The 26,008-nt window shown below is 35.7% G+C and overlaps 1 protein-coding gene across 2 annotated transcripts in view; it reads right to left on the bottom strand.

Annotated features, from left to right (window-relative positions):
• Ddias (DNA damage induced apoptosis suppressor) overlaps window positions 1-26,008 on the bottom strand; it is a 52,437-nt gene that overhangs the window by 19,480 nt on the left and 6,949 nt on the right. Inside the window, exons 2-5 of one of the 2 annotated variants that reach the window (XM_047516432.1) lie at window positions 25,344-25,469; window positions 18,727-18,888; window positions 17,677-17,794; window positions 14,084-16,663 (exon numbers count right to left, since the gene is read on the bottom strand). In XM_047516432.1, the coding sequence (XP_047372388.1) occupies window positions 14,123-16,663; window positions 17,677-17,794; window positions 18,727-18,888; window positions 25,344-25,453 (2,931 nt within the window). In that variant the 5' untranslated portion in view covers window positions 25,454-25,469 and the 3' untranslated portion in view covers window positions 14,084-14,122. Of the gene's footprint in view, window positions 1-13,724; window positions 16,664-17,676; window positions 17,795-18,726; window positions 18,889-25,343; window positions 25,470-26,008 lie in introns of those variants that run through there. The other variant, XM_047516431.1, reaches the window with a different exon arrangement.

Below are 26,008 nucleotides of genomic sequence, written 5' to 3'. Positions count from 1 at the left end.
CACTATGAAAGCGGTACTAAGAGGAAAATTCATTGTATGGAGCGCATTCCAGAAAAGAATGAAAAGTCAACAACTAAATGACCTAACATTACAGCTCAAAGCCCTAGAAAAAGAAGAACAGAATAACAGCAAATGTAGAAGACAGGAAATAATTAAAATCAGAGCTGAAATCAATGAAATTGAAGCCAAAGAAACAATTCAAAAAATTGACAAAACAAAAAGTTGGTTCTTTGAAAAAGTAAACAAAATAGACAAACCTTTAGCCACACTAACAAAGAGAAGGACAGAGAAAACTCAAATTACTAAAATTCGTGATGAAAAAGGAAATATCACGACAGACACCACTGAGATACATAACATAATGAGAAGCTACTTTGAAAATCTATATTCCAACAAAATAGAAACTACCGAAGACATTTGACAAATTTCTAGAGACATACGCTCCTCCCAAACTGAACCAGGAGGACATACACAATTTAAACAGATCAATATCAAGCAATGAAATAGAAGAAGCCGTTAAAAACCTACCATCCAAAAAATGCCCAGGACCAGACGGATTCTCAGTCGAGTTCTACAAGACCTTCAAAGAAGAACTCATTCCAATACTTCTCAACGTATTCCAGGAAATAGAAATGGAGGGTACCCTACCAAACTCATTTGATGAAGCTAATATCACCCTCATACCCAAACCAGGCAAAGACACATCAAGGAAAGAAAATTTTAGACCAATATCCTTGATGAATATAGATGCAAAGATCCTTAACAAAATACTGGCAAACCGTATCCAAAAACATATTAAGAAAATTGTGCACCACGATCAAGTGGGGTTCATTCCTGGAATGCAAGGATGGTTTAACATCCGGAAATCAATAAACATAATCCATCATGTCAATAGACTTAAGGATAAGAATCATATGGTTATATCAATTGACGCAGAAAAAGCATTCGACAAAATACAACACCCCTTCATGCTCAAAACACTAGAAAAAATAGGGATAGTAGGAACATAGCTGAACATTGTAAAGGTTATTTATGCTAATCCCATGGCCAACATCATTCTTAATGGAGAAAAACTGAAACCATTCCCTTTAAAAACGGGAACAAGACAGGGATGTCCTCTTTCACCACTTCTATTCAACATTGTTCTCGAAACTCTAGCCAGAGCAATTAGACAGACTAAAGAAATTAAAGGGATACAAATAGGAAAAGAGGAACTTAAGCTGTCACTGTTTGCTGATGTCATGATTCTATATTTAGAGGATCCAAAAAAACTCCTCCAGAAAACTTCTAGACCTCATCAATGAATTCAGCAAAATAGTAGGCTATAAAATCAACACGCATAAATCGAAAGCATTTTTATACGCAAGTGATGAAACACCTGAAAGGGAAATAAGGAAAACAACTCCATTTGCAATAGCCTCAAAAAAAATAAAATACTTGGGAATCAATCTAACCAAAGAGGTAAAAGATCTCTAAAATGAAAACTACAAAATATTGAAGACAGAAATTGAGGAAGACCTTAGAAGATGGAAAGATCTCTCATGTTCTTGGATAGGCAGAATTAATATTCTCAAAATGGTCATACTACCAAAAGTGCTATAGATTCAATGCAATTCCAATTAAAATCCCAATGATGTACCTTACAGAAGTAGAGCAAGGAATCATGAAATTCATCTGGAAGAATAAGAAACCCAGAATAGCTAAAACAATCCTTAGGAGGAAGAACAAAACAGGGGGTATCGCAATACCAGAAGTTCAACTATACTACAAAGCAATAGTAACAAAAACAGCACGGTATTGGCACCAAAATAGACAGGTAGGTCAATGGTACAGAATAGAAGACACAGACACAAACCCAAATAAATACAATTTTCTCATACTAGACAAAGGTGCCAAAAATATGCAATGGAGAAAAGATAGCCTCTTCAACAAATGGTGCTGGGAAAACTGGAAAACCATATGTAACAGAATGAAACTAAACCCCTATCTCTCACCCTGCACAAAAATCAACTTACAATGGATCAAGGACCTTGAAATCAGACCAGAGACCCTGTATCTTATAGAAGAAAAAGTAGGTCCAAATCTTCAACTTGTTGGCTTAGGATCAGACTTCCTTAACAGGACTCCCATAGCACAAGAAATAAAAGCAAGAATCAACAACTGGGATAGATTCAAACTAAATAGCTTTCTCTCAGCAAAGGAAACTATGAGCAATGCAAAGAGAGAGCCTACAGAGTGGGAGAAAACCTTTGGCATTCATACTTCAGATAGCACACTAATTTCCAGAATATATAAAGAACTCAAAAAACTCTACACCAAGAATACAAGTAATCCAATCAACAAATGAACTAAGGAAATGAATAGACACTTCACAGAAGAAGATCTACAAGCAATCAACAAACATGGATAGCAGTGTGGAGATTCCTTAGAAAACTTGGAATGGAACCACCATTTGACCCAGCTATCCCACTCCTTGGTCTATACCCAAAGGACTTAAAATCAGCATACTACAGAGATATAGCCACACCAATGTTCATTGCTGCTCAATTCACAATAGCCAGATTGTGAAACCAACCTAGATGCCCTTCAGTTGATGAATGGATAAAGAAACTGTGGTATATATATATACAATGGAATATTACTCAGCCATAGAGAATAATAAAATTATGGCATTTGCAGGCAAATGGATGAAATTGGAGAATATTATGCTACATGAGATAAGCCAATCTCAAAAAACCAAAGGACGAATCATCTCGCTGATAAGCAGATGATGACACATAATGTGGGATTGGAGGGGGGCAAGAATGGAAGAAGGAAGGACTGTATAGAGGGAAAAGAGGGGTGGGAGGGGTGGGGGGAAGGAAAAAAATAAGAGAATGAATCAAACATCATTACCCTATGTAAATGTATGATTATGCAAATGGTATGCTGTTATTCCATGTACAAACAGAAACAACATGTACCCCATTTGTTTACAATAAAAGTAAATTACAAAGAAAAAAAAAAGGGCTGGAGATTAGCTCAGTGGTAGAGCACCCCTGGGTTCAATCCGAGTACTGAGAAATAAATAAATAAATAAATGATAGCAAATTAGAAAGCTTCTGCACAGGAAACAAAGGAATGAAGAGAGAGTGTATAGAATAATCTTTGCCAGCTACTCTTCCTACAGAGGATCAATATCCAGAATATACAAAGAACTCAAACTTACCAACATGCAACCCACAAAAACAATCCAAACAAATGGGCAAATGAACTAAACAAACATTTCTCAAAAGAAATACAAATGGGTAATAAACATGAAAAAAATACTCAACATCTTTAGCAACTAGCGAAATGCAAATTAAAACTACACTCAGATTTCATCTCACTCTTATTCAGTAGGAATAGCAAACAAGAATACAATTAGTAATAAATATTAGCAAGGAAACAGGAAAAAAGGAAAACTTTTACCTTGTTGGTGGGGTTATAAATTAGTACAACCACTACAGAAATCAGTATGGAGATTCCTCAGAAGACTAGGAATGGACTGGGCACAGTGGTGCATGCCTGTAATCCCAGTGTCTTAGGAGGATCACAAGTTTGAGGCTAGTGTCAGCAACTTAGCAAGACCTGGTGTCAAAATTAAAAAGGACTGGAGATGTAGCTCAGTGGTAAAGTGCCTCTGGGTTTAATTCCCAGTAAAAAAGAAAAAAAAAAAAAAAAAAAACACGAGGAATGGAATCACTCTATGACCTAACTATGCCACTCATATTTATTGAAAAGAACTAAAGTCAGTGTACTATAGCCAAATATGCATACCCAGTTTTACAGCAGCACAATTGACAATAGCCAAATTATGGAACCAGCCTAGGTGCCTGTCAATGGATGAATGGGTTAAAAAAAGTAGTATATATACATAAAGTAGTTTTACACTACGAAAAAATATCAGTTTGGGGAAATGGATAAAACTGGAGATCATGTTAAGTGAAATAAACTAGACTCAGAAAGTCAAGGTCATACGTTGTCTCTCATATGTGGAAGCTAGAGAAAAAAAAAAGGGGGGGGGGTGGGAATTCATGAAAATAGAAGGAAGTAGATGATGGGGATGGAGGAGGAAAAAAGGAAGGGAAAGTGGAGGCACTGGACAATGAAACTGACCAAATTATGTTATGTGCATGTTAAATATATTACAATGAATTCCACTATTTTGATAATTAGAATGCAGCAACAACAAAAAAAGTTTTTAAAGGAGGTTGTGATCAACCATATCAAACAGTACTAATCTATTGAAAAAGATGAGGACTAAGATAATAGTGGATTTAACAACACAAAGATTATTGGTGACCCTGAAAGAACTGTTTTAGTGGAGTAATGGAGATGAGAGAATGCCTTGTGAAAGTTCAGAACAATTGGAAGAGAGGAAATGGAGACAGTGATTATAGAATAAACTGATTATAGAATAAACTGATGTAAGGCCAAAAAACTTTTATTTTTAAAAAGTAGGATATATTAGCATTGATGATAGTGACTATGAAATGAGTCATGATCAGAAGAAGTCAATATCTGGCCTGGTATCCTCAAGTACTCATGAGAAGAACTTTTAAGTGTTACAATATGCTTAGTACACCTTAGTAGAAGGGAATAAAGAGTCTATGGGCATCTAGATGTATGAGGAATTAGTGAGAAAGTGAGGATATCTGACAAATAGAAGGCATACAACAAAGCTGGTTCTGTCTGTGGTGGGGAGGGGAACTTTTTTGTGTGTTGTGCTGGCGATTGAACCCAGGGCCTCATGCAGGTTAGGCTCAGTATACCACTGAGCTATACCCTTGGTCCCTTACCCTTTTTAAATACTAAAAATCTGGAGCTATAGATAGCTGTTTTACTAATCAGTGTATCATTAAGCCAGGATTAATTGATTTTAGAAAATTGTGCTGGACAAAATGTAGGTAGAATACTGACATGTGGCATTTTGGTCATATTTGGCAAAATACTATATATATTTTTAAAAACCTCAGAAAACACTGGTACTGTGGTGTATACCTATAATCCCAGTGGCTTGGGAGGCTGAGGCAGGAGGATTGCAGGTTCAAAAGTCAGCCTCAGCAACTTAGCCAGGCCCTGTCTCAAAATAAAAAATAAAATTAAAAAAGGGGCTAGGGATGTGGCTCAGTGGTTAAACACACCTGTACACTTGAGTTCAATTCCTAGAACAAAACAAAACAAAATGCCTCAGAAAACAAGAAGGGGGTTCTTTTTTTTTTTTTTCTTATGAAAGAAGTCGAGAGGTTGATAGCCTGAGACTAGTACTATGGTTTCATGGTTTTGTCATTGCCCTCAGCTCTCTCTCACTCTGACCTCTCTTTTAAGGTCACCTTGGAGTCTGAGATGGAAGCTAGAGTTCTAGTCATCCTGTCTATGTCCCTGCTCCAGTCCCAGCATTAGGGAAGAAGAGTCTAACCCTTTCATTTTAACTTACAAGTTTCATGCAACATTTCCACTTATCTCTCTCTTGCTAGAACTTTGCCTGCAATGGAGGCCGGGAAATATAGTCTTTCGACAAGTCTTATTGTCACCCTGAATAAAATCAGGGTTTTGTTACAAACAAGGAATCATAATGGACATTACAGTAGGCAGTTAATATTTATACACAAGTGATTACAACACTAGCTCTACAATATATTGTGACCTTGAACAAATTATTTTATTTTGTGCCTCAGTTTTTCTTTTCTAAAATTGAGTTAATAACAGGATATGAAATAATATAGCTTTCCATTGTGTCAGTCATATGATAGGCAATCAAAAGTAATATTACATGTATAAAATAAAAAATTAGTCTTTTGGCAGGAAATTGAGGGATGGCATCTAGTTAATTAGGCTAACTGGCTACTCAGTTTTAGGTTTAATATCAGTGTCACCATTTCACTTGCCCTATGTTTTATAAGAAATAAATACCCCAAGATGAAGGAAGAAGAGTCATAGTATCAAAGGCATTTTTGACTACAGGTAACCTAACCATATCTACTCAGTTTGTTCAAATTAATATTTGTTCAAATGCCTTCAATCACTTTCCTAATCTGTTGGCAGCCAAACTGAATGCCCTGAAAAAGGCAATCGGTTTAAGGTTCAATGAAATACATACCTTAAGTTTTTAAGCATGGGTAAATTCTTCTCCAGCCACTGCTAGTTTTGAAGGCTTTGTTTTAATCATCTTGGATAACATCCATTTTCATGATTTTTCTTTCTTTCTTCTTCTTTTTTTTTTTGGTACTAGGGATTAAACCCAGGGCCTTGTGCAAGTACTCCACTACTGAGCTACATCCCCAGAGTTTGGCTGATTTTCAATTACTGGGTTCATAATCAATAGCCAGTATATGTAACACCTAGATCTGATTATGAGTACTATTGTATCTACCAACCTCGCTTAGCCCTTAGAGTTACTTAACACAAAAGACTGCTGGTAAAGTCTGGGTTTTGCAATATCATGAATTTTCTTGGCAGAGCAAGTGACTCTAGTTAGCAGAAAATGCTTCAGTCTGTGAAGGAGCAGGGTCAAGTGGTCATGCACTTCAACTTAGCACCTAAAGGGAACTGCAGCAAACAGACTGGATTCTATTAGAGGAAAGATGAAGTATTTTTTACAGGTGAATTTTTCTCCCTGGGAGACAATTTTCTCTAATCACATTACAAATTACTTCAGGCTTCATGAAAAGCAAGTGATAGAGAAAAACAATGCAGTCCACCTAGTCTATGTTTGACCTTAAATTAATCACATAGTTGCAGCCACTGGCCAACAATTAGTTTTCTAACATCATCTGAAGGTGACTAGTTTTTAAGGTACTATAATGAAAAAATATCATGAACACATTTATACATTTATTAAAAGTGTCAAGTTGACTTTTTTCCCACATTTTTTGCATATTTTTCCAGCAATATTCTGTGCACAAACAAAAAAACAAAAATAAAATAAAAGATCCCCTGGTGATTTAAATGAACAGCCCATAGATAAGATTCACTGCTTCAAAATATTTCCAAGGTTCTCTCCAGTTCTAAAATGCTAAGAATTGATGAGGTACAATATTTACAAATTCAGCAATTATTTCAACAGGTTAATAAAAGAAGCTGGAAATTTGGGGGTGGATTTTTTTTTTTTATCATCCCCCAAACAGTGCAAATCCTGGGATATTTATTACTTAATGATAATTCATGGCAGGCCATACACTGTGATATATTTACAAATGATTCAGTCATAAAATACGAACAAAATGTTCAGGTAATAATCTTAACCCAATCACATTGTAAGGTATGAGGGACAGAAGATACTTGCTCTTGGTAAGGAATTTAATAACTTTAGGAAATTCTCAGTTTAGGGTGAATCAGATGTAAACCCAAAGTAGGAGAAGATCCCTGTATAGTTTAGCAATACAAATTCACTTGTTTGGTGGATTTGAAAACCCTCAAGTTGTGAACTTAATTTAAGGTAATTACAGACTGATAGTGTTTCCAGGCACTTGGCAGAAACAAATGGAAATCCTCTACAGAAAACACCTTCTGAGTCCTCAAAGACTTCTTGTAAATATTTCCCAAAGAAAAATAGTAGTTAGATTAAATCTAGGAGAAAATGTGACATTATGAATGAGAACAAGGAGAAAATAATATGACAATATAGGTCTATTGAGAATGAATATAGACCAGCAATGTTTACTGTGTTTAAAGCATTACTAGACAGACTTGAAAATATATACAGGTAGTAGTAAACCTTCAAATGTGATGCGGATTTAAAAAGGTACAATTTTAGCTTTAGAAATGAAATATATAATTTTTGAAATAATCGATAGGTGGAAAAGTAGTTTAGACACAGTTGAACAGGTCAAAGAAGAACTGAAGAACAAAGCAAAACAGATGTAAAGATGAAATATAAGGAAAATATTAAGAGGCAGAAGATACTGAGAACCTATAATTTACTATTTAATTGGAATTCTAGAACGAGAAGAGGAACATAATGGGATAGAGGCAATATTCGAAAAGATGCTTAAGCATTTTGCACGACTGATAAAAGGTATTCATCTACAGACTCAGTAAGCTTAATAAATCTCAAGAACAATTAATAAAAAGAGATCTCTATCTCAATACATCACTAGTAGAACTAAGAAACACTAAAGACAAGGAGAATAAAAATATCCATGAAGAAAAATTTCAGATTACTTTCAGAGAAAATGCAATTAGATAGAAAGCTGATGTCCCAACAGCAATGACAGCCAGAAGACAATGGAATGACATTGTGAAATGAAAGAAAATGACTTCCAGCATAGACTTCTACTGGAAGTAAATACTTCTACTTCTTTTCTGGAGAAAACAGTTATAAGATTAAGGGCACGATATGGCTTGAAGTGAGGTGTCCCTCTAAAGCTCTTGCTTTGTGTGAGACAATGCAAGAAGGTTTAGAGGAGAAACTATTGGGTTGTGAAAGTCTTAACCCAATTAGTGAATTAATCCTCTGATAGGGATTAACTGAGTGGTAACTGAAGGTGGGTAGAGTATGGAAGGAAGTGGGTCACTGGGGGCATGGCTTTGGGGTATATATTTTGTATCCGGTGAGTGGAGTTACTGTTTTCTGATCATCATGTGAGCTGCTTCCCTCTGCCACACTCTTCTGCCAAGATGTTCAGCCTTACCTTGAGCCCTGAGGAATGGATCCTGCAATCTATGGATTGAGACCTCTGAAACTGTGAGGTCCCAAATAAACTCTTTCTCCTCTACAGTTGTTTTCCTTGGGTCTTTAAGTCACAGCGGTGAAAAAGCTGATTAAACAGGGCAAAATAGAAATAGTTTTAGATGAATGAGTAGCACAATCAAGTAAATAATCAAGAGCTGGCATAATAATCAAGAAATATGGCATTAAGAGAACCATGACAAAGAAATTCTAAAGGATATATTTCAGGCCAAAGTAAAGTGATAGAGGGTCTGGGATATGAAATAAATTGAATGAAGAACAAAGAAAATCATAAAAATGAGAGCAATTCTAAAAACAAACAAACCCAAATCCCAAAAAAGTGACCATAGAAACTAATACCTTGTAGAGCTAAAAATGTAGAATTAAATTTCATGACAAATGATTCGAGAAAAGAGAAAATGGAATAAAAAAGGCATGAGGTCTTTGGGAAAGGGTTATAAGTATTGACTAGAAGCTTAATACTTTGATAAGTTTATAAGTAGTAATTCCTAGGATAAAAACAAAAGAAATAGCATTTAACTCTCAAACTAAGAAGGAAAAACTCCTGCCCAGGAATAACAAAAACAATCAACTGAAAAAGAAAGTATATAAAATCTGAAAGTATGAAGATGGTAGCTATAAACCCAAACCTATTTTAATGATTATAATGTTAATAGACTAAATGCTCCAGTTAAAGGACAAAGATTGTCAAACTGGAAAAGAAATCCAAACCCAACTATATGAGTTTTTAACACACCTAAGACAAGAAGACATAGAGAGACAAAAAAAAAAAACCTATTGCAAATACAGACCCAAACTAAGCTAATGTAGTATAGTAATAACAATTAGCTGTTAGAGCAAAAAACACTGTGATGAAAAGGGACTTTCATGATGAAATCAGCAAGATACATGTGGGAGATATAAGATTTAATTTGTGCCTAATAACATACCACCAAGAAAGATAAAAATTGAAAGAACCAAAAGGAGAAACACATTTATAGTCAGAGAGAGATTTTAACATCCTTTTCAGTAATTGGCAGAGAAGTAGGGAGAAATCATTCATAAAGAGATAACTAGAATAAATCCATTGTGCTGGAAATTAAGAAGCATATTTGTAGTCAGGTGTGATAGATGCCTATAATCTCAGCTACCTGGGAGGCTGAGGCAGGAGAATTGAAAATTTCAGGCCAAGTGGGCACAGTGGTACACACACCTATAATCCTGGTTACTCTGGAGGCTGAGGCATTAAGTCTGTAAGTTCAAGGCCACTCTGGGCAATTTAGCAAGACCTTGTTTCCAAATAAAAATAAAAAGGGGTGGGGACATAGCTCAGAGTGCTTGACTAGCATGTGTGAGGCCCTAGGTTCAATCTCCAGTAAACCACTCTATGTGAGTGCGTGCACACACACACACGAGAGAGAGAGAGAGAGAGAGAGAGAGGAGAGAGAGAGAGAGAGAGAGAGAGAGAGAGAGGGGGGAGAGAGAGAAAACAGTTTGTAAATCATTCACGAATCAAAGAAACCATATAGAAATTACAAAATTTTTCACCTAAATGAAGACTAAAGAAACCTAACATACAAGTTTGGTCTCCAGAGAAAATCTAGATAGAAGTCAGAATTTGAATTAAATAGCCAATGACTGGTAACTGTAGATAAGTGGATGAATTCAACCAGGGATTAAATGTAGAAAAAAACTAATAATAGAACACTAAGAGGTGCCATCTTTTAAAACAGGCAAATAAGGAGGTTGTCCAGGGCAATAAAGAGGAATGATCAGAAAGTACCCTGGAGACTTGGGTAAGCAGGGACACTGTAAAGGACTCCTTGATTCAGGAGGTTTGTGCTTTGGAGTGCTTTTCTCTTCTCAATGTTTTCTAAATTTTCCTCTTTAACTAAGGCCAGACATGGTCCCATATGGAATCTGGTTACCATAAGTATCTCCCTTGAAATTTTCCAAGTCTCAGTATTGTGCCTGGGACAGTATAATTTCTCCCATTTGAGTAACTACCAACACGCTGCATCATGTTGGTTATGTATCAAAAACCCTTAGAAGGTGTGGGACTTGTGTCTATGAAATTATCTTAGGTCTGAAGAGTAGATCTCTCCCACTGACTGATGCACTATTTCTTTCACAATATGGCATATAATTGGGTTGCCAGGATGGTGCTGACACATTTAGGTGACTTCTCATGTTGGGCACAATGTGTATTCAAGGTAATGTTGATGGATGGAATTGAGTTGTGGGGGGCCTGTGCATGGATTCTTTCTGATCTGTGAGGATCGTGGCAGTTCCTTATACTATTTCCTGCAGATTTTATATCTTGTGTCAGACCGTGCTTGTGTCCTTTGAGGCACTGCTTTTTTTTTTTTTTGGTACTAAGAATTGAAACCAGGGCCTTGCATATACTATACAAGTACCCTATCATTGAGCTGTATCTCTAGCCCTTTTTTTATTTTGAGGCTTGCCGAGTTGTCAAGGCTGCCCTTAAATTTGCAACCCTTCTTCCTCAACTTCTGTAGTTAGGATTTCAGGAGGGTGTCACTTCACCTGTGTTGGGGCAGGCCGAAAAGGGCTATAGTTAGGTTCCCTTCCTGAAGCTTCTGGTGGGCCGTTTTTAGTGTAGTCAGGGCTGGGAACTGGCTATATTATGGTAAGTCAAAAACAGAAACATTGATTCAGCATATATACTCACGGTTATAAACATTAATTTGTGAGCTTGAGTCCCCTCATGCAACCTGTTGGCAGTATGGCTTCTTTGGCCTGCACATAAAAAGGGCCTATGGAAAAGACTTGGGGTTAAAAAGGGGACAAAAATGGAACTGGCTGGGGGCTAGATCTGAAGCTGCAAGTTGTTACCACTGTGGACTAAATAAAGCACGTCTTTATCCTACTGCATCTTGCATCTTCTTCCACCTGCCAGGCCCAAAATCTGAGTGCCTAGTGTGACATTGGTGGAGTTGTCAGGATGTTCTGCAAGGTGAGAGATGCCTCAGCCTTGTCAGACAGGAGGGATTTGTGGTCACAGAGCAGCATGTACACTTGGTTGAGAAGGTCCTATTAGCATGGACTCCTGTATAGAGTTGGGATATGGTGAATAGGTTCCCTGTGAGCACAGAGGATTTCTGATTGCCCTGTGGTGAACATGGACCAGGCAGAATGAAATGTGAACTGAGTCACAGAGTTCCCGAATCTGTTTCCTAGGTCTGAGGACTCCATATCACAGCCTGACCCTTTGAAACTGTTATTACATAATGCTAGTGGGTTTCCAATGTCCTTTCTTGTTTTCAACTGATAATATTGTGTTGGGTCTGGGCTTAAGCCATCCTGATGGAGGAATGGATATTCCTTGCACAAAGGAAACCATTCTTCTTGCTCCACCCACAGGCCTCTTGCTTGTCCTTCCCGCGTGGTGGCAAACACTGAAAGAGATCAGTCTAGGAACGCAGTGATTATAGCTTAAAAAGTTTGAGAAGGTATGGTTGGAATGTGTCCAATGCTTATGTTACAAAAGCCCAAATAATAAATATATGACCGGAAAATGAAATACTCACTGTCCTGCATACTCAGGGTATAACTTGCATTTTCTGTAATTATTAGTGACATATAGTTAATTCACTTTGAGAGATTCATTGCAAGACAGTATTATCAGTTGCACAATGAATGCACCATCATAAACAATGTAATCAGCATTAAATAATGGTACTGGGGAACTGCAGAACTATATAGTTCAATACCAACAGGTTCTGAAGAGTAATGGCATTGTGAATCCTAACAGTATTACTACTCTTATTGCAGAGGGAGATATGAAATTTGCATGTAACAAAAAGAACAAAATAGTTCCTAGTTCTGGAGATGTCTGTTTATTAAGAATTATTGCACACACAGATTAGACAATAAACATGTACCACTTTTGGGCTGGGGTTGTGGCTCAGTGGTAGAGTATTTGCCTAGCACATGTGAGGTACCTGGTTTGATCCTCAGCACCACATAAAATGAATAAATAAAATAAAGGCATTGGGTCATCTACAAATAAAAAAAAGCACCTCTTTTCTACTCATTACTCTAAATCTTCACTGATAAACCACTCTATTTGGGCTCATAAATTTTTAAGAAAATTAATGCAGAACTATTTGGGGATAGAGTCCTATCTGCAGCTTATCTTTAAACAGTCCACCAAAAACATATATACATGTATATATATATATATAATTATATACATATGCACATGTATACATATATATACAGAGAAAGGAAATATGCATATAGAAAAGGCAGATTTAAAAATAATTGAATAGATGGTATGATTATCTAATGCTGTATCATTGTAGTATTCTTTTAGCTGTTCTATTTCAAATTATCAAAATAAAAAGCTAGGGGGTAGGTGAGCAAGAAGGAGGGAATATCTGGTATAAGATCCCAAGAAAGATGAATGTAATGGTATAACAGTACAAAAAGATTAGTACCAAGATGGTGCTCATCATTTTCTTACACTACAGGAAAGAATTTATGGGAGACTACAGATATAGAAAATTGAGTAGGTATGGGTGTGGGAAGTTGAGAGAATACCAAGTGATCTCAATACCCATCATGAAGTGAGAAAAAGAACACTAGCAATAGCTTGGTGGCATAAAGAGTGTGAAGGTTTGGAATCATTTTCTGTGAGAAATGACAAAGGAAACTGTTTTAGTCAGCTTTTCTGCCACTGTGATCAAAAGACCTAACAAGAACAGTTTCGGAGGAGAAAAAGTTTATTTAGGGCTCACAGTTTCAGAGGTCTCAGTCCATAGGTAGTGGGCTCCATTGCTCTGGGTTTAAGATGAGGCAGAACATCATGGTGGAAAAACATGGTAGAAAAAAGTGGCTCAGGACATGGCACCAGGAAGTAGAGAGCTCTGCTCACCACAGACAAAATCTATATTCCAAAGGGATGCCCCCAGTGATTTACCTCCTCCAGCCACACAATACCTGCCTGTAGTTACCACCCAGTTAATCCATTCAAGCGGACTAATGCATTGATTAGGTTAAGGCTCGCAAACATTTGCTGGGTTAACCACTTCTATTTCATGCTCTCAACACAACATCTATGTAATACCCATTACAAATCTCTGATTAGAAAATACCTGATCTCAGCTGAACAATTAAGATTTTGTTTGGTTTGCAAAGGTTTTATTTCTGGCTGTACATGTGATTTTAAAAGATACTTTTAAAAAGCAAAATTAATAATATTCCATGCTATTATCAAGATAAAGTGCCCAATAAAATGCTGGGGAAAATATGGCTTTACATTTTAAAAGACCCAGTACAGGCCCCTTATTTACTTTTCTCAGAGTGGTCAAACCTTAAAGAATGCTTTCCATGCCACTGGAGAAAAAAGTTTCCAAACAGATTTACCTTTACTTAACAGTTGAAGAATTGAGTTCAGGCGACTTTTTATGAAAACAATTCAGGTGACCAAGTGCTTTTAGTTTCAGACACTTCAGATGGAAGGCAACATTTGACTTCTGAAAAAAAATCATGTCCGAGAATTGACTCTTTGGAAATCCAGCCTGACTGTTTACGGTTATATTCAGGAGTTTTCTGTTTTGCAACTATTTCTGTAAACATATTCTTTGACTTTTTCTTAACTAAAAATATATCAGTTCTTTGCTTGACAAGTTTTAGTTTCTTTCTTGGTAACTCTTTTTGGTCAGGAGAATTATGGGCAGTAAAGCACTTTCTTAGACCCATGACTTGGAATCCAAGTGAATCGTTTTTTGGGGTAGGAGGGACCCATTCATCAATATCAGTTTCAAGACACTCAGCAATATTACAGTTGTTGAACATCTCTGATTGTGTAATACTAGATATAATAGGGCTTCTGAATTTTCTGCTACGTGTTTTCATGTGTTTTGAACAGCTTGGGATGGCTTGCTGTTTGTCATTTTCAGGAGAAATCCTTATTTTTTCATGGTTAGCATCAAGATCTGAATACAAGGCAGGCAATTTGTGGAAAGCTTCATTTATCCCATGAATTCTTTGGTGGAATCCTGTAACTGGAGTTGACTGTGAACATGGAACAAAGTCTTGGCTATCTTCAAGGTCACATTCTGAATCTGACTGAAAATGAGGCAGAGGAGAGTATGTTCTCAGATACTTAGAGGTAGATGTGCTTTGTAAGGGTAATTTTTGTGAAGTCTGGCTAGAATTTTCAGAAAGTGATCTTCCTGAAAAATCAGGCTCTGCAAGATGATTTTCTGTCAAAGATGTTTCACACTGTAATAAAATATCCTGTGGTTTTTGGATAATTTCTGTTGCAACGGCCACATCTTTAGCAATATCATCAAAGAGATCAGCAGAAGCATTGTAGCTACCTTCATGATCAGCAGAATAGATTTGTGTTAAGTTATTATCAATATGTCCAAAAGGCATTTCTTTCAATGTATCTGTACTATTACAAAGAGTTTCTAAAGGATATGTAAGTTTCTTACAAACTGTAAAACTGTCATCTTGGTTCTTTGGCCACCTATAAAGTCGTTTGTTTTCTAATTTGCAAACATCAGAAACATCATTGTATTTTTTAGAACATGAAGCTGTCAACTTTTCATTCACTTCTGAAAGTGACTTTTCTCCACTAAAATATTTGATACTGAGATAAAAATGGTCATTCTCTGAATTATTGGGCCTAAGTGAAATTTCATCCTTCTGTGGTAGAATCCTGATAGTCTTTTTAACTGTTGTTTCTAAATCTTTTGAAGATGGAAGCAGAGTTGAAAGATAAGGGTCTAGGAGAAAATATTCTGAAGTATCTCTTCCATTACTGCTTCTAGAGACAACCTCTGCCGTGTTATTTGATTCTGTCTCCTTTTGAATAACAGGACTTAGATTTGCTTCACAGTTGGAAAAGAAGTTATCTTTGCTACAGTGTGTTTTGACTGTGTGTTTTGATCTTAAAACTATAGGTGGTGTATGCAGGGTTCCAGCAGTTCTCCGGGGGGTCACATATAACCTGCTGTGGTCTGTATGGAATTTACTAGTGTTATTATCTACATCATGTTTCTTATTTCTGGTGTCTGTTTGGGTAATAGTAATCTCACTTTCAACAACTGCTAGAAATTTGTTCAGGCTTTCAGAGAATGGCAGATCATCCCAAATCATAGGGTCACAATCATGGGAATTGCTAGCTCTCTCCCCAGGTCTAAATGATGAAGATGGACAATGTGCCAGTGTATCTTGAAGGCTAGTGGTGGTATTTACATTATGATGTGGATAACAGTATAGCTCACTCTGAGAATAACTATTTTTAATTTTCACTGCACTGTGGAAGGATTCTGCATTACTTGACTCATGGAGTTCTCGTATTTTCAAAGGGAATAAATTAAAGTCAGTGACTCCAATTTCATGATTGCTATGAACTGCACTCAGTTGATTAGCTTGAAAGTCAAGTTCTTCATTTGACTTTTCTGCTGTACTCTTTTTATCCATATATGAAATGAGGCTCCATGAACCCTGAATGGGATCACAGCAATTGCTAGAACCAGCAATCTTTGCAAAGGAGCTGTACTTCCCGTTTTGATGAAGAGTGCCAATGGCCACGCTTTGTTCTGAAGCTGAGAAATCGTCATTATCTGTTAGTGGTGAAACAATGGAAGTAAGTTCAAGTGATGGCTGCCAGAATCTTGTAAAATTATCTCGGCTGTGGGGCTCTGAAAAATATGTAGTGCTGTCAGAGCCATTTATGCTGCTGAGATCACTATTTGAATGATCTAAAGCAAGTAAGTGACTATTAGGTTCCTGGAAGGCACATTGAAGTTTCCTGAAATTGGAAGTCTGCAAAAGCTGATGAAAGTAGTCGATGACAGTGAAGCCTGCAACATGGGGGTCTGGTAGAAGAATCTGGCAAGCTACTAGTGCTCTGACTTCTCCTTTGTAGCCATGGCACTGTGGTAAAAAGTTACTAGAATCTGAACCATTTCCATATTGTTTTTCAAAATTCTGTGAAAGAAGTAAATAAATTAAAATGAAAATAAAGTGTTCCTCCTTTGGCTCAAATAATAAACAGGGACTTAAAAGGTTAAAGCAGATACAAGTATAACCCTTACCCCCTCTAATTTCACTTCCTATAGTGTTCCAGTCAGAATAGTACATACAAAAGCAATAAACTTTGGAATAGAAAGATTTTTCTTCAAATTCTAGTTCCAGGATTTACTAGCAGTGTTAGAGCTTTGAGCAACATATTTAACCTCCCTAAGCCTTAGTGTTCTCATTTATTAAACAAGAATAAAACAGAGAATTACTGTTTAGCATGAGTTGTTTAATAAATGTTAGCTACCACTCTATTTGGGAGAGAAAAAAAGAGGAAGAAAAGAGAAGAGTCAAACCCAAGATTTTAACAAAGTAAAGCTCTGTATCTCTTGGTTTCATTTTTTTCTGGGTTTTTCTCACTGCTCAGTTGCAGACTGCTCTATTCCTTCTTTTAAACTCCTGATTCCAGGTGGACAAAATTTCTCTTTGTTCCCTTTGGTTGTAGTTAAGACAGTACATTACTCCTTCTGAGTCAGTTCATTCTTTTACTCATTCTACAGGTTCTTTTATAATTATTTAAGACCATTCTTTTTAATGTTCTTATCAACACTGAGATACTTTGCCTTTAATGTTGTTCCCTCCTTCTCCTTATACATATAATAGAATTTAAAACTAGAGCACTGATGAAAGTCTTACCATATAATTTGAGAAAATTTTGAGAGTGAAATAAATACAAAACATCTAAGAGTTTTCTGAATTCATAATAAATTTTTAAAGTTCTGAAAGCATATGAACTGGGCTTTAAAACATTTGAAAGAGGACGTTGTAACATATGATGTTTAAACAGATCTTCTATAGGCTATATTTATACAGTATAAAGTGCTTCTACAGGCCTTCAAATTTATATAACTCCTAAAACTATTTAGAAAATTCAAAGCATTTCACTACAACAAAATTCTAAAAAGAAAGTCAGTATCAATTACCGTCACTCCAAAAATAAAGCTTTGTCCAACAAAACAAGTCTCCACAGCTTTAGTTAACAGGCTCTGAGTTATATCACTCCCCAATGTTTCCGGGATCTTATTATGATCCTGAATGTACCTAGAAAGAAAATAAAAAATGTAAAGAAAATAACTTGGAGATTATAATTTTTGCAATAACATTAGAAGACACAATTGGTCTGAAAACGTGGCTGGAAACTTTACAGTTACACACTGAAAAAAAGTAGCTTTATGACCTAAGCATTTTGTTCTCTATAGTTTTCCCATAACATAGAAAGACAAAGTAAAAACCCTACAAAACTCCAATATATCCAGTGTGAATAAAGCATGTATTTGTCTAATCACCAGGTCCAGTAATTATACTAGGGAAAGATAGAGGCAACAGTGGGGGGTACCAGCCTTTCCTCTTCCCTGACAATTCTGGCTATGGTCCCTCTAGTGCCCCTTTTTCTAAATCAGTTTGCCCTCAATTATAAAACATGGAATAGATTTCTTCTGACAAGTGATTGAGGGTGGGGGTAAGCAGAAGGGCAAATGTTCAGTTGCTTACACAAATCCTCCTTTTTCAGTATCATGTTTTTGTAGGTCTATGCAGATGAAGTTATAAAACAAACTGAAAGAAATGACAAAATTTCAACTTCTGATATGCAAATATTCCTTCAAATAGTTTCTCCTGCTTCATGGGTCCTTTAACACCTGAATATTAACCTCAATATGGACCATCCTTCAGTTTGAAATGACTTTATTTTCTTATCTAAGTTTCTCTATCTTGGATTAGTTTTATAATTTAATACTTTAATTAGAGCTTAGTTATCCTGAATGAAAGAAGCCTGGTATAACATTAATATGGTATATATACTTCTGGGATAAGTATCTTCCTTTTCTCACTTGAGTATCTTTTAAGGAAAATGATGATCTGAGGTCAAAAAATTATCTTTTTATTAAGTATACTACCTTACCTTAAAACACTTATCTTTATATTCTATTGGCAGACTAAAGGAGCAGTCAGAAAAATGCTTTAAATATTCTTACCTGTGCAAACCAGTGGCAGTCAGACCAAAAAACTTATCTAAGCAGCTTCCAAATATAGTAATAGCATATAATTTGTTTGATTCTGCAACTTTCAAGGAGAGTTTATACCTATAATTGGCATTTTCAGCTTCACTAGTACAGCCACATTTTGGACAACTAGACCTAAAGAGTGGGGGAAAAAGAGTATAGAAATTTTCATTAAATATTTTTTTTCATATGACAAAAACCAAGAAAAGTAAAAATTTTAGATAATAGTTCTCACAGAAGTACTACTAGTAATTTACATTCATTCTTCTTTAACTACTTATGATCAACTTGTTTTGAATTACTGTTCCTAATAGCTAGCTTTGGTGATTCAAATCAAGCAGTACCAAACTGACAGAAATGCATACCAAACTGATAGGAAAGTAATGATAACTGTGTGTGTACACGAGAGAGGATACGACTAACACGTAATCTTCAAATATATATACCTAAAGTACTTAACTAATTGCATTCTTATCATCATAAAAATTACTGTTTTCAATCCACTGGAATATATTAAAACTGATCAGATTACAAAAATTAGATACAGAAAAACCCAGGGGATTTAACTCATTTTCATGACAATGTGCAATTGTGGTCTAAGGCTTTCTAGTCAAAAAGTACACATAAAGTGTAACTGTTGCTGTCTGTTCTTGGGATAGTTACTATATTCCTGAAATCTGGAGTACCTTATCTGTAAAGGTCTGAGGAAGGACAAAATGAGAAAAATTAAATGAAGAGTACAGAATAAGTCTTGCCAAGCGAATGTACTGGTCTGCTTTTTCCCTCATAATATTATATTATGATTTGTATTAAACATTGTGGTGATTATACTTCTATTTAGTATTTCCCTCTTTTCTAGTTTGCAATAATATAACTCTGATTTCCATTTTTTATGTTCTAAATTTGGGAAACCGACCCTTTACAACACATTATGGTAATGGGTAATACTACAGCTTTGTTTTTTCTCCATGTTGCTAGTGATCTGGTTTAAAACAGCCAAAGTACAAAAAGAAAGTAATATCACAGATAGCTGTATAAATTTGACTGCTGTCAGACAGCCACTAGAGGGAGTATAAAATTCTTATCTCTCCAGTAACTTTTCCAACAAAGCCTTAACATAAGGTATTTTGGATTCACCATCATAGATTGGTGCTAATTATTTTTTTGTCACACTGAGGATGGATCTGTACTAATCAATTAATGTAATTGAACTGAAATATTCTGGAGTCTGTGCTGTAGGCTGGTCAAAGAATAAAGGGAACTGACTCACTAGGGGGATAAAACCACTTCTCATTAGTACCAACCTCTAGTGAAATAAATAGTTTTAAATATGCATTAGAATTTTTTAAAGGTTATGCATTAATAATGTATTGAGGTCTAATGTAAAATTCCTAGTAAATCTTAAAATAATTAACATAAAAGTGTTTTGCACTATAATGCATAATATCTATATTTCTTAATTAAAATATTTAACTGACAAAGATTGAATATATTCAAGGTATACACCATGATTCAAAATTCATTTACATTGTAGATGATTACCACAAATGAACATATCCATCCTAATCCATACTATATATTAGACCCAAGAACTTGTTCATATTATATCTTTTCATTAATACATTAAAAAATAATAAACCCACTACATGGTTAACTAGAACACATTTTTATAAAACATAACTATATATTCCCAAATTTAAAAAAATAAGAAGAGACAGGCATTGTTTTACATTTTACAAGACTCTTTAAAATCTGGCTTAATAAAAAGCTGGATTCACAAGTTCCACTTTTCTGCTCTGTTGTGATATCACAGGTCACCTGGCCTTTGGGAAATTCCACTATACACATATAAAAAAGGCAAATAATGCCTTAGAACTACTATGAAAATAGGTCTGAACTCAAAGGAGCAGCCTCTGAGCAGATCTATCTGAAATGACTGTTAAAATCTGGAACCTTTTTTGTTTGATCCCAACTAAACTGCGAAGTTTCATTAGTTTCCTAGTGTACTTATATTTAGCCCAGAAGTAGAATTTATGAGATCAGTAAATCTGTTTTCTTAGTTTTGAAATCCTTTGAAAATCTGATGAAAGCAATTGACTTTCTCTCCCAGAAAAAATGTACAAGTCCATTATATAATATTTTACATATCTCAGACACTGGAGGATGCATATACATCTACAACCTATTTACAGATATCCAGACTACATGATTATTACACAATGCCCCTTCCAATTCAGTAGATCCAGATTATGCTAAATACTACAAAGTAATGAAAAATATATTTAAAAAAGTAGCCTTCAGGCTTTTACACACTACTTTCTCCCAAAAGAAAACTATGATCTATGTGTGTGAAACTCAATTTGACTTGCTTAATTAAATAAATAATCCAAACTTTTTTGGGTAGTTGGGGATAGTTATGAGAATAGGTAGATAGTCTCTGAACTATGATTCCCATTTTAGGATAGGAAAAGAAAAGTTATTAGTTTCAGAGATAGACTAAAGGGATTATGCATCCCCTTAAGCCAATAGGCAATTTGCATATTTGGGCTGGATGGATAGTTTATATTGATAAATCCCCTCCCTTGTTAATAATTTTGGGGACAGTATACAAACACTATCAATCCCCCAACACATACAGACACACACACACACACACACACACACTTTATGACTGAACTATGTCTTCCTTAGCTCCAATATTTTTTTATATTTGTATGTCTATGTTTTTATATCATGAAATTCTTTTCCAACAGAAATATAACTTGGAACCCTAATATAAGAATGAAAATTAATGTCTTATTGGAACTAAGGTAAGGGTTCCAGAGCCCTACCTACTGGTACTCAATACTATCCACCATTACTAGTTTAATCCCTGTCTCCTTCCAGAAGTACCTCCATAGAACTTTAAGTCTCTGAAGAACATAGTTTTAAAATCTGTTTAATTGTGGGGGAAAAAACCCAAAACAAAACAAAACAGTTAATTCCATAACACACAAAACACCTTTTATGGCTGTCAGCACTAAGAATTTGAGGTCCAAATAAAATCTTTGGGAAGCAGTCTCTTCTGTTTCCTATGCTGACTGATTTTAAGTAAGAAAAAAGAAAAGCAGAAACAAAAGTAGAGAAGAAAAACAGCAGCAGATATTATGGGAGTAGATTTGTTTTTGTAGTATTGTCAATGTAATATGCATAGAAAACAAGTAATTGTTCCACGATCTACATTTCCACAAGCAAGGACCAAATGCTGTGGGGTTTGATGTGTTTAAATGGTTCAGTCAGAGCTCTTTTCTGAGGGCATTTTAAACTCTGGAAAGAGAAGGGAAAGTATCATTCTGGAGACAAATTCCACTGCTAATCTGGAGGTAATAATGAATGTAGACAGCAGTCAGATGGTTCAGACTTGAATATTTCTGCCTCTGACTAGCTGGCTGTGTGGGCAGGCTGCTTAATTTTTCTAAGTTTTAGTTGTTTCCTTTGAAGTTGGCATTAACAATAGCATCTACTTCATAGTCTGTTGTATTAAAGTCTACAAAGCTCCTAGCACAGGCCTAGCATATAGTAAACATTGATGTTCTATATTATCACCAGTCTAAAGAGGTAACAATGGCATTATTATTTAACCTAAATTTTTGTTGAAGATTATCATAAATATTTTATACTTATATATTACACATATATTACTAATTATGTATAAGACAAAAACCTTAACTTACTTGATCCTTCCAAGAGCCCTATAAGGCAGATGTTGCTTTCCCCATTTTTAGCCTCAGATAATTTAAGTGACTTGCCCAAGGCCACAGTGTAAGGGGGCAGGATTGGGATTTGAATCCAGGTAGTCTGGCTCCAGAGAATTATGCTTTTAATCATCATGATATACTGCAATAGGTAAAGAATACTTATAGATTTTTTACAACAATGACTAATATTTTGGAAATCCTAATGTCATAAAATGTATTAGGAGATTGCTGTGCATTACCTCTATAAATAGACTCATGGAAGTTAAATATCTTGCCCAAAGTCATACAAATCAGAAGCTTGAAATCATTCCATTATACCATGCTGCTTCTAAGAATACATCTCAATAAGACAAATAGTCCATGGCTTTTAGTTGTTTCAAATGATAGTTAGGATCCTGAAAATGGGTGACCCTAAGACAACCTAGACAATATCATGCTGCCATTTATTCATTTATTTAACAAACATTTGTTGAGCATTTTCTATGAACTAAGTCCTAGGCTGGATGCCAAGGATTTAATGAAGAATCACACAAACAGGGTCTTCCTCTCAGAGCTTACAAATGAGAACTTGAGTGGTAAATAAAGGAACAGTGATAACTACTGCAAGGATGACCTCGATCCTAGATGTGAATTAGAACTGCTAATCTTTCTCCACCTCCCTATTTGATGTTAACTAGAGAAAAAGACTAGTTGAGAATATTCCTGGCAGAAAGATCAGTAAAGTATGGGGCTGGGGTTGTGGCTCAGTGACAGAGCGCTTGTTTAGTATGTGTGAGGCACTAGGTTCAATTCTCAGCACCGCATATAAATGAGTACACTAAAGATCTATCAACAACTAAAAAAATATTAAAAAAAAAAGATCAGTAGAGGAAAGGGAAGAGAGGAGGTTGGAGGGCTTTATGGTTTAGCTATTAGGTATCTGTGGAGAGCAGTGACTTGGAAGATGATCTTTGACTGCTTTGGAACTGTGGCTGTGTTTTGCTCTGGGAACATTCTGTGCAAAGGTGCAGGTCAAGATTGCTCGGGAGCTATGGTAAAGCTCTGCATGAGGAAGTTCCGAACAAAGCTAGGGAACAATAACAATCTTGACCTTGAGCTCAGACACTAGCTGCTGGCCATAGAGAATTCTGAGTATAATAAGATAATTGCAATTATATTGCAAGTGCTGCAACCTTTAAGCCTGTCTGCTTTGCAGAAACTCTGGACAGTTGGCTTCTTGGGTGCAGCAGGAAATAACAGGATGTTCCTAGCATTGTAACAGTAGAATAGCTACAAAAATGTTTCTAGTTCTGTAACTTTTTAGTGCACAAAGAACAATGTCCCTATACTTTTAATTTCCTGACTGTGAGACCCTATATAATAAATGTGCTGAGCTAGGTCTGGGTCACTGTTCCTCCATCAGAGGTCTGTGTCCCACCTGGTCCCAGCTTTCTCTTTGTAAGTGATGGTGTCTTTCTTAACCCCCCATTGTCCCTTGCAGGTTTCTAGGGTGTGGCTGGGTAAGTTGCAGCAAGTGTCTTCCAAAGGCTCATGTGTGAAACAATGCAAGAAGGTCTAGAAGTAAAATCATCAGGTTGTGAGAACCTTAATACAATCAGTGAATTAATTCCCTCATAGGGATTAACTGGTAACTGAAAGCAGGTAGGGTGTGGTTTGAGGAGGTATGTCACTGGGGATGAGCCTTTATGTTTATATTTTGTTGTGGTGAAGAGAACTTTCTCACTCTGCTTTCTGGAACAATGTTTTGAGTTGCTTTCCTCCACCACACTCTTCTACCATGATAGTCTGCCTCACTGAAAGCCCCCAAAAATGGAGTCAGCCTCTGCAACTCATATAAACTTTTCCTCCTCTAATTGTTCTTGTCAGGTCCTTTGGTCATGGCAGCGAAAAATCTGATAAAAATGAGGTGGGGTGGTAAGGGTAAATACTGGGGACTGAACTGAAGCAAATCAGATTCCATGTATTGTAATTATGTCAAAATGAATTCTAGTGTTATATATAGCTAATATGAACCAATAAAAATTAATTAAAAAATAATATTGCTGGCACACTACTCTCACTTATATACTATTAGATACTTACTAGATATATTTATCTTATCGCCGTCAGAAAGTATTTTTGAGGAACTCCAAATCTAACTTCTCAATTCTACTTAATAAAGATCAGAGAAGGATCTTAGGCTCCCAGCTAAACTTGGTCTGCATTTAACATGATAAAGACTTCTGTGCCAAACACCATTCTAGTGCTAAACAATAAAAATTACTACAGGTTGAGCGTTCCTAATCAGAAAATCTAAAATCCAAAATGCTCCAAAAGCTGAAATTTTTGAGTACTGAAATGGCATTCAAAAACTTTTGGATTTTAGAGCATTATGGATTTCAGACTTTTGGATTAGGAATACTTAACCAGTAAAGTCTATGCAAGTATCCCCAAATCTAAACTTAACATGTGTAACATAGAGCCTATTTTCAAGGAGTTTACTTATTTGTATTAAAAAATAATTTGGGGGTCATGCAAAAACAAAAAACTCCTACTTAATTCCCAGAGATATTCTAGAAGTAGGCTAAGATTTTACACCAGGATTGTGACTTGCTCTCTGAGAAGTTATTATTATTATTTTTTTCGGAGGTAGGTACTTAGTATACTTCGCAGTAACCTGAAACTTCTCTCTAAAAATTGGATTACTGGCCACTTCTGTTCTGGGATTTACGAGAACCAAGCCCTGAGAATCCCTGAGAGAATCTAATGTCCTCATATGATGAATTTAGTCTTTATTTGCCCTTGTGCCATAGAAGTTAAGTTTACAGTGTATACTTATATTTCCTCTCTCATGCTCATAGGCTTTATTTTTACCTTTTGGAGACAAAAATTATCCGAGAGAAGCACCTTTGACACGATGGATATATAAAACTTGAATTTTGAAGAGCAAGTACTGAGGCAAGAAGAAATTTTCTTCTATTCATGCGTTCACACTGTAGCCTACAAAACAGAATAGCCACAGGAATGAATGGTAAACCTTTTATCATCTATGCACACTAATTTCTTAGGAAAATCACTTAACTAATCTTAGCCAAGAGTTATCGTCTGTTATACTTCTGAAAATAAGGTAAAATCTCAAAGTATTGGAAAAATATTTTCTTCTATTTGAAAGTATTAATAGAAAATAGATTTAAAAGTGACTCAAGCAAATATTATTCTTGAATAAATTTAAGAAAGATGCATTTAGTTCTTTCACACCTTACAAGATACAGAACTTGTGTTTATCATTTTAATAGGAAGTATACTACATGATTTTTTTTTCCCTGAGTTGGGATCTCCCTATTGTTGCCCAGGCTGGTCTCAAACTCATGGGTTCAAATAATTACTGTCTCAGCCTCTCAAGTAGTTTGGAAGGCATGTGTTATCATACCTTGCCCTACACGAATCTTTTAAAGAAACTTAATTTGGTGTAAAATGGTTCTTTTCAGTTGAAAAATTGATTTATTAGATTTCAATCTGTATAGTTTTATACAGTTTTA

Source organism: Sciurus carolinensis, chromosome 11, assembly GCF_902686445.1.
Source record: "Sciurus carolinensis chromosome 11, mSciCar1.2, whole genome shotgun sequence".
NCBI lineage: Eukaryota > Metazoa > Chordata > Mammalia > Rodentia > Sciuridae > Sciurus > Sciurus carolinensis.
Note: the sequence above shows the minus strand (reverse complement) of the source record. Positions and strands in the feature narration are given on the sequence as shown.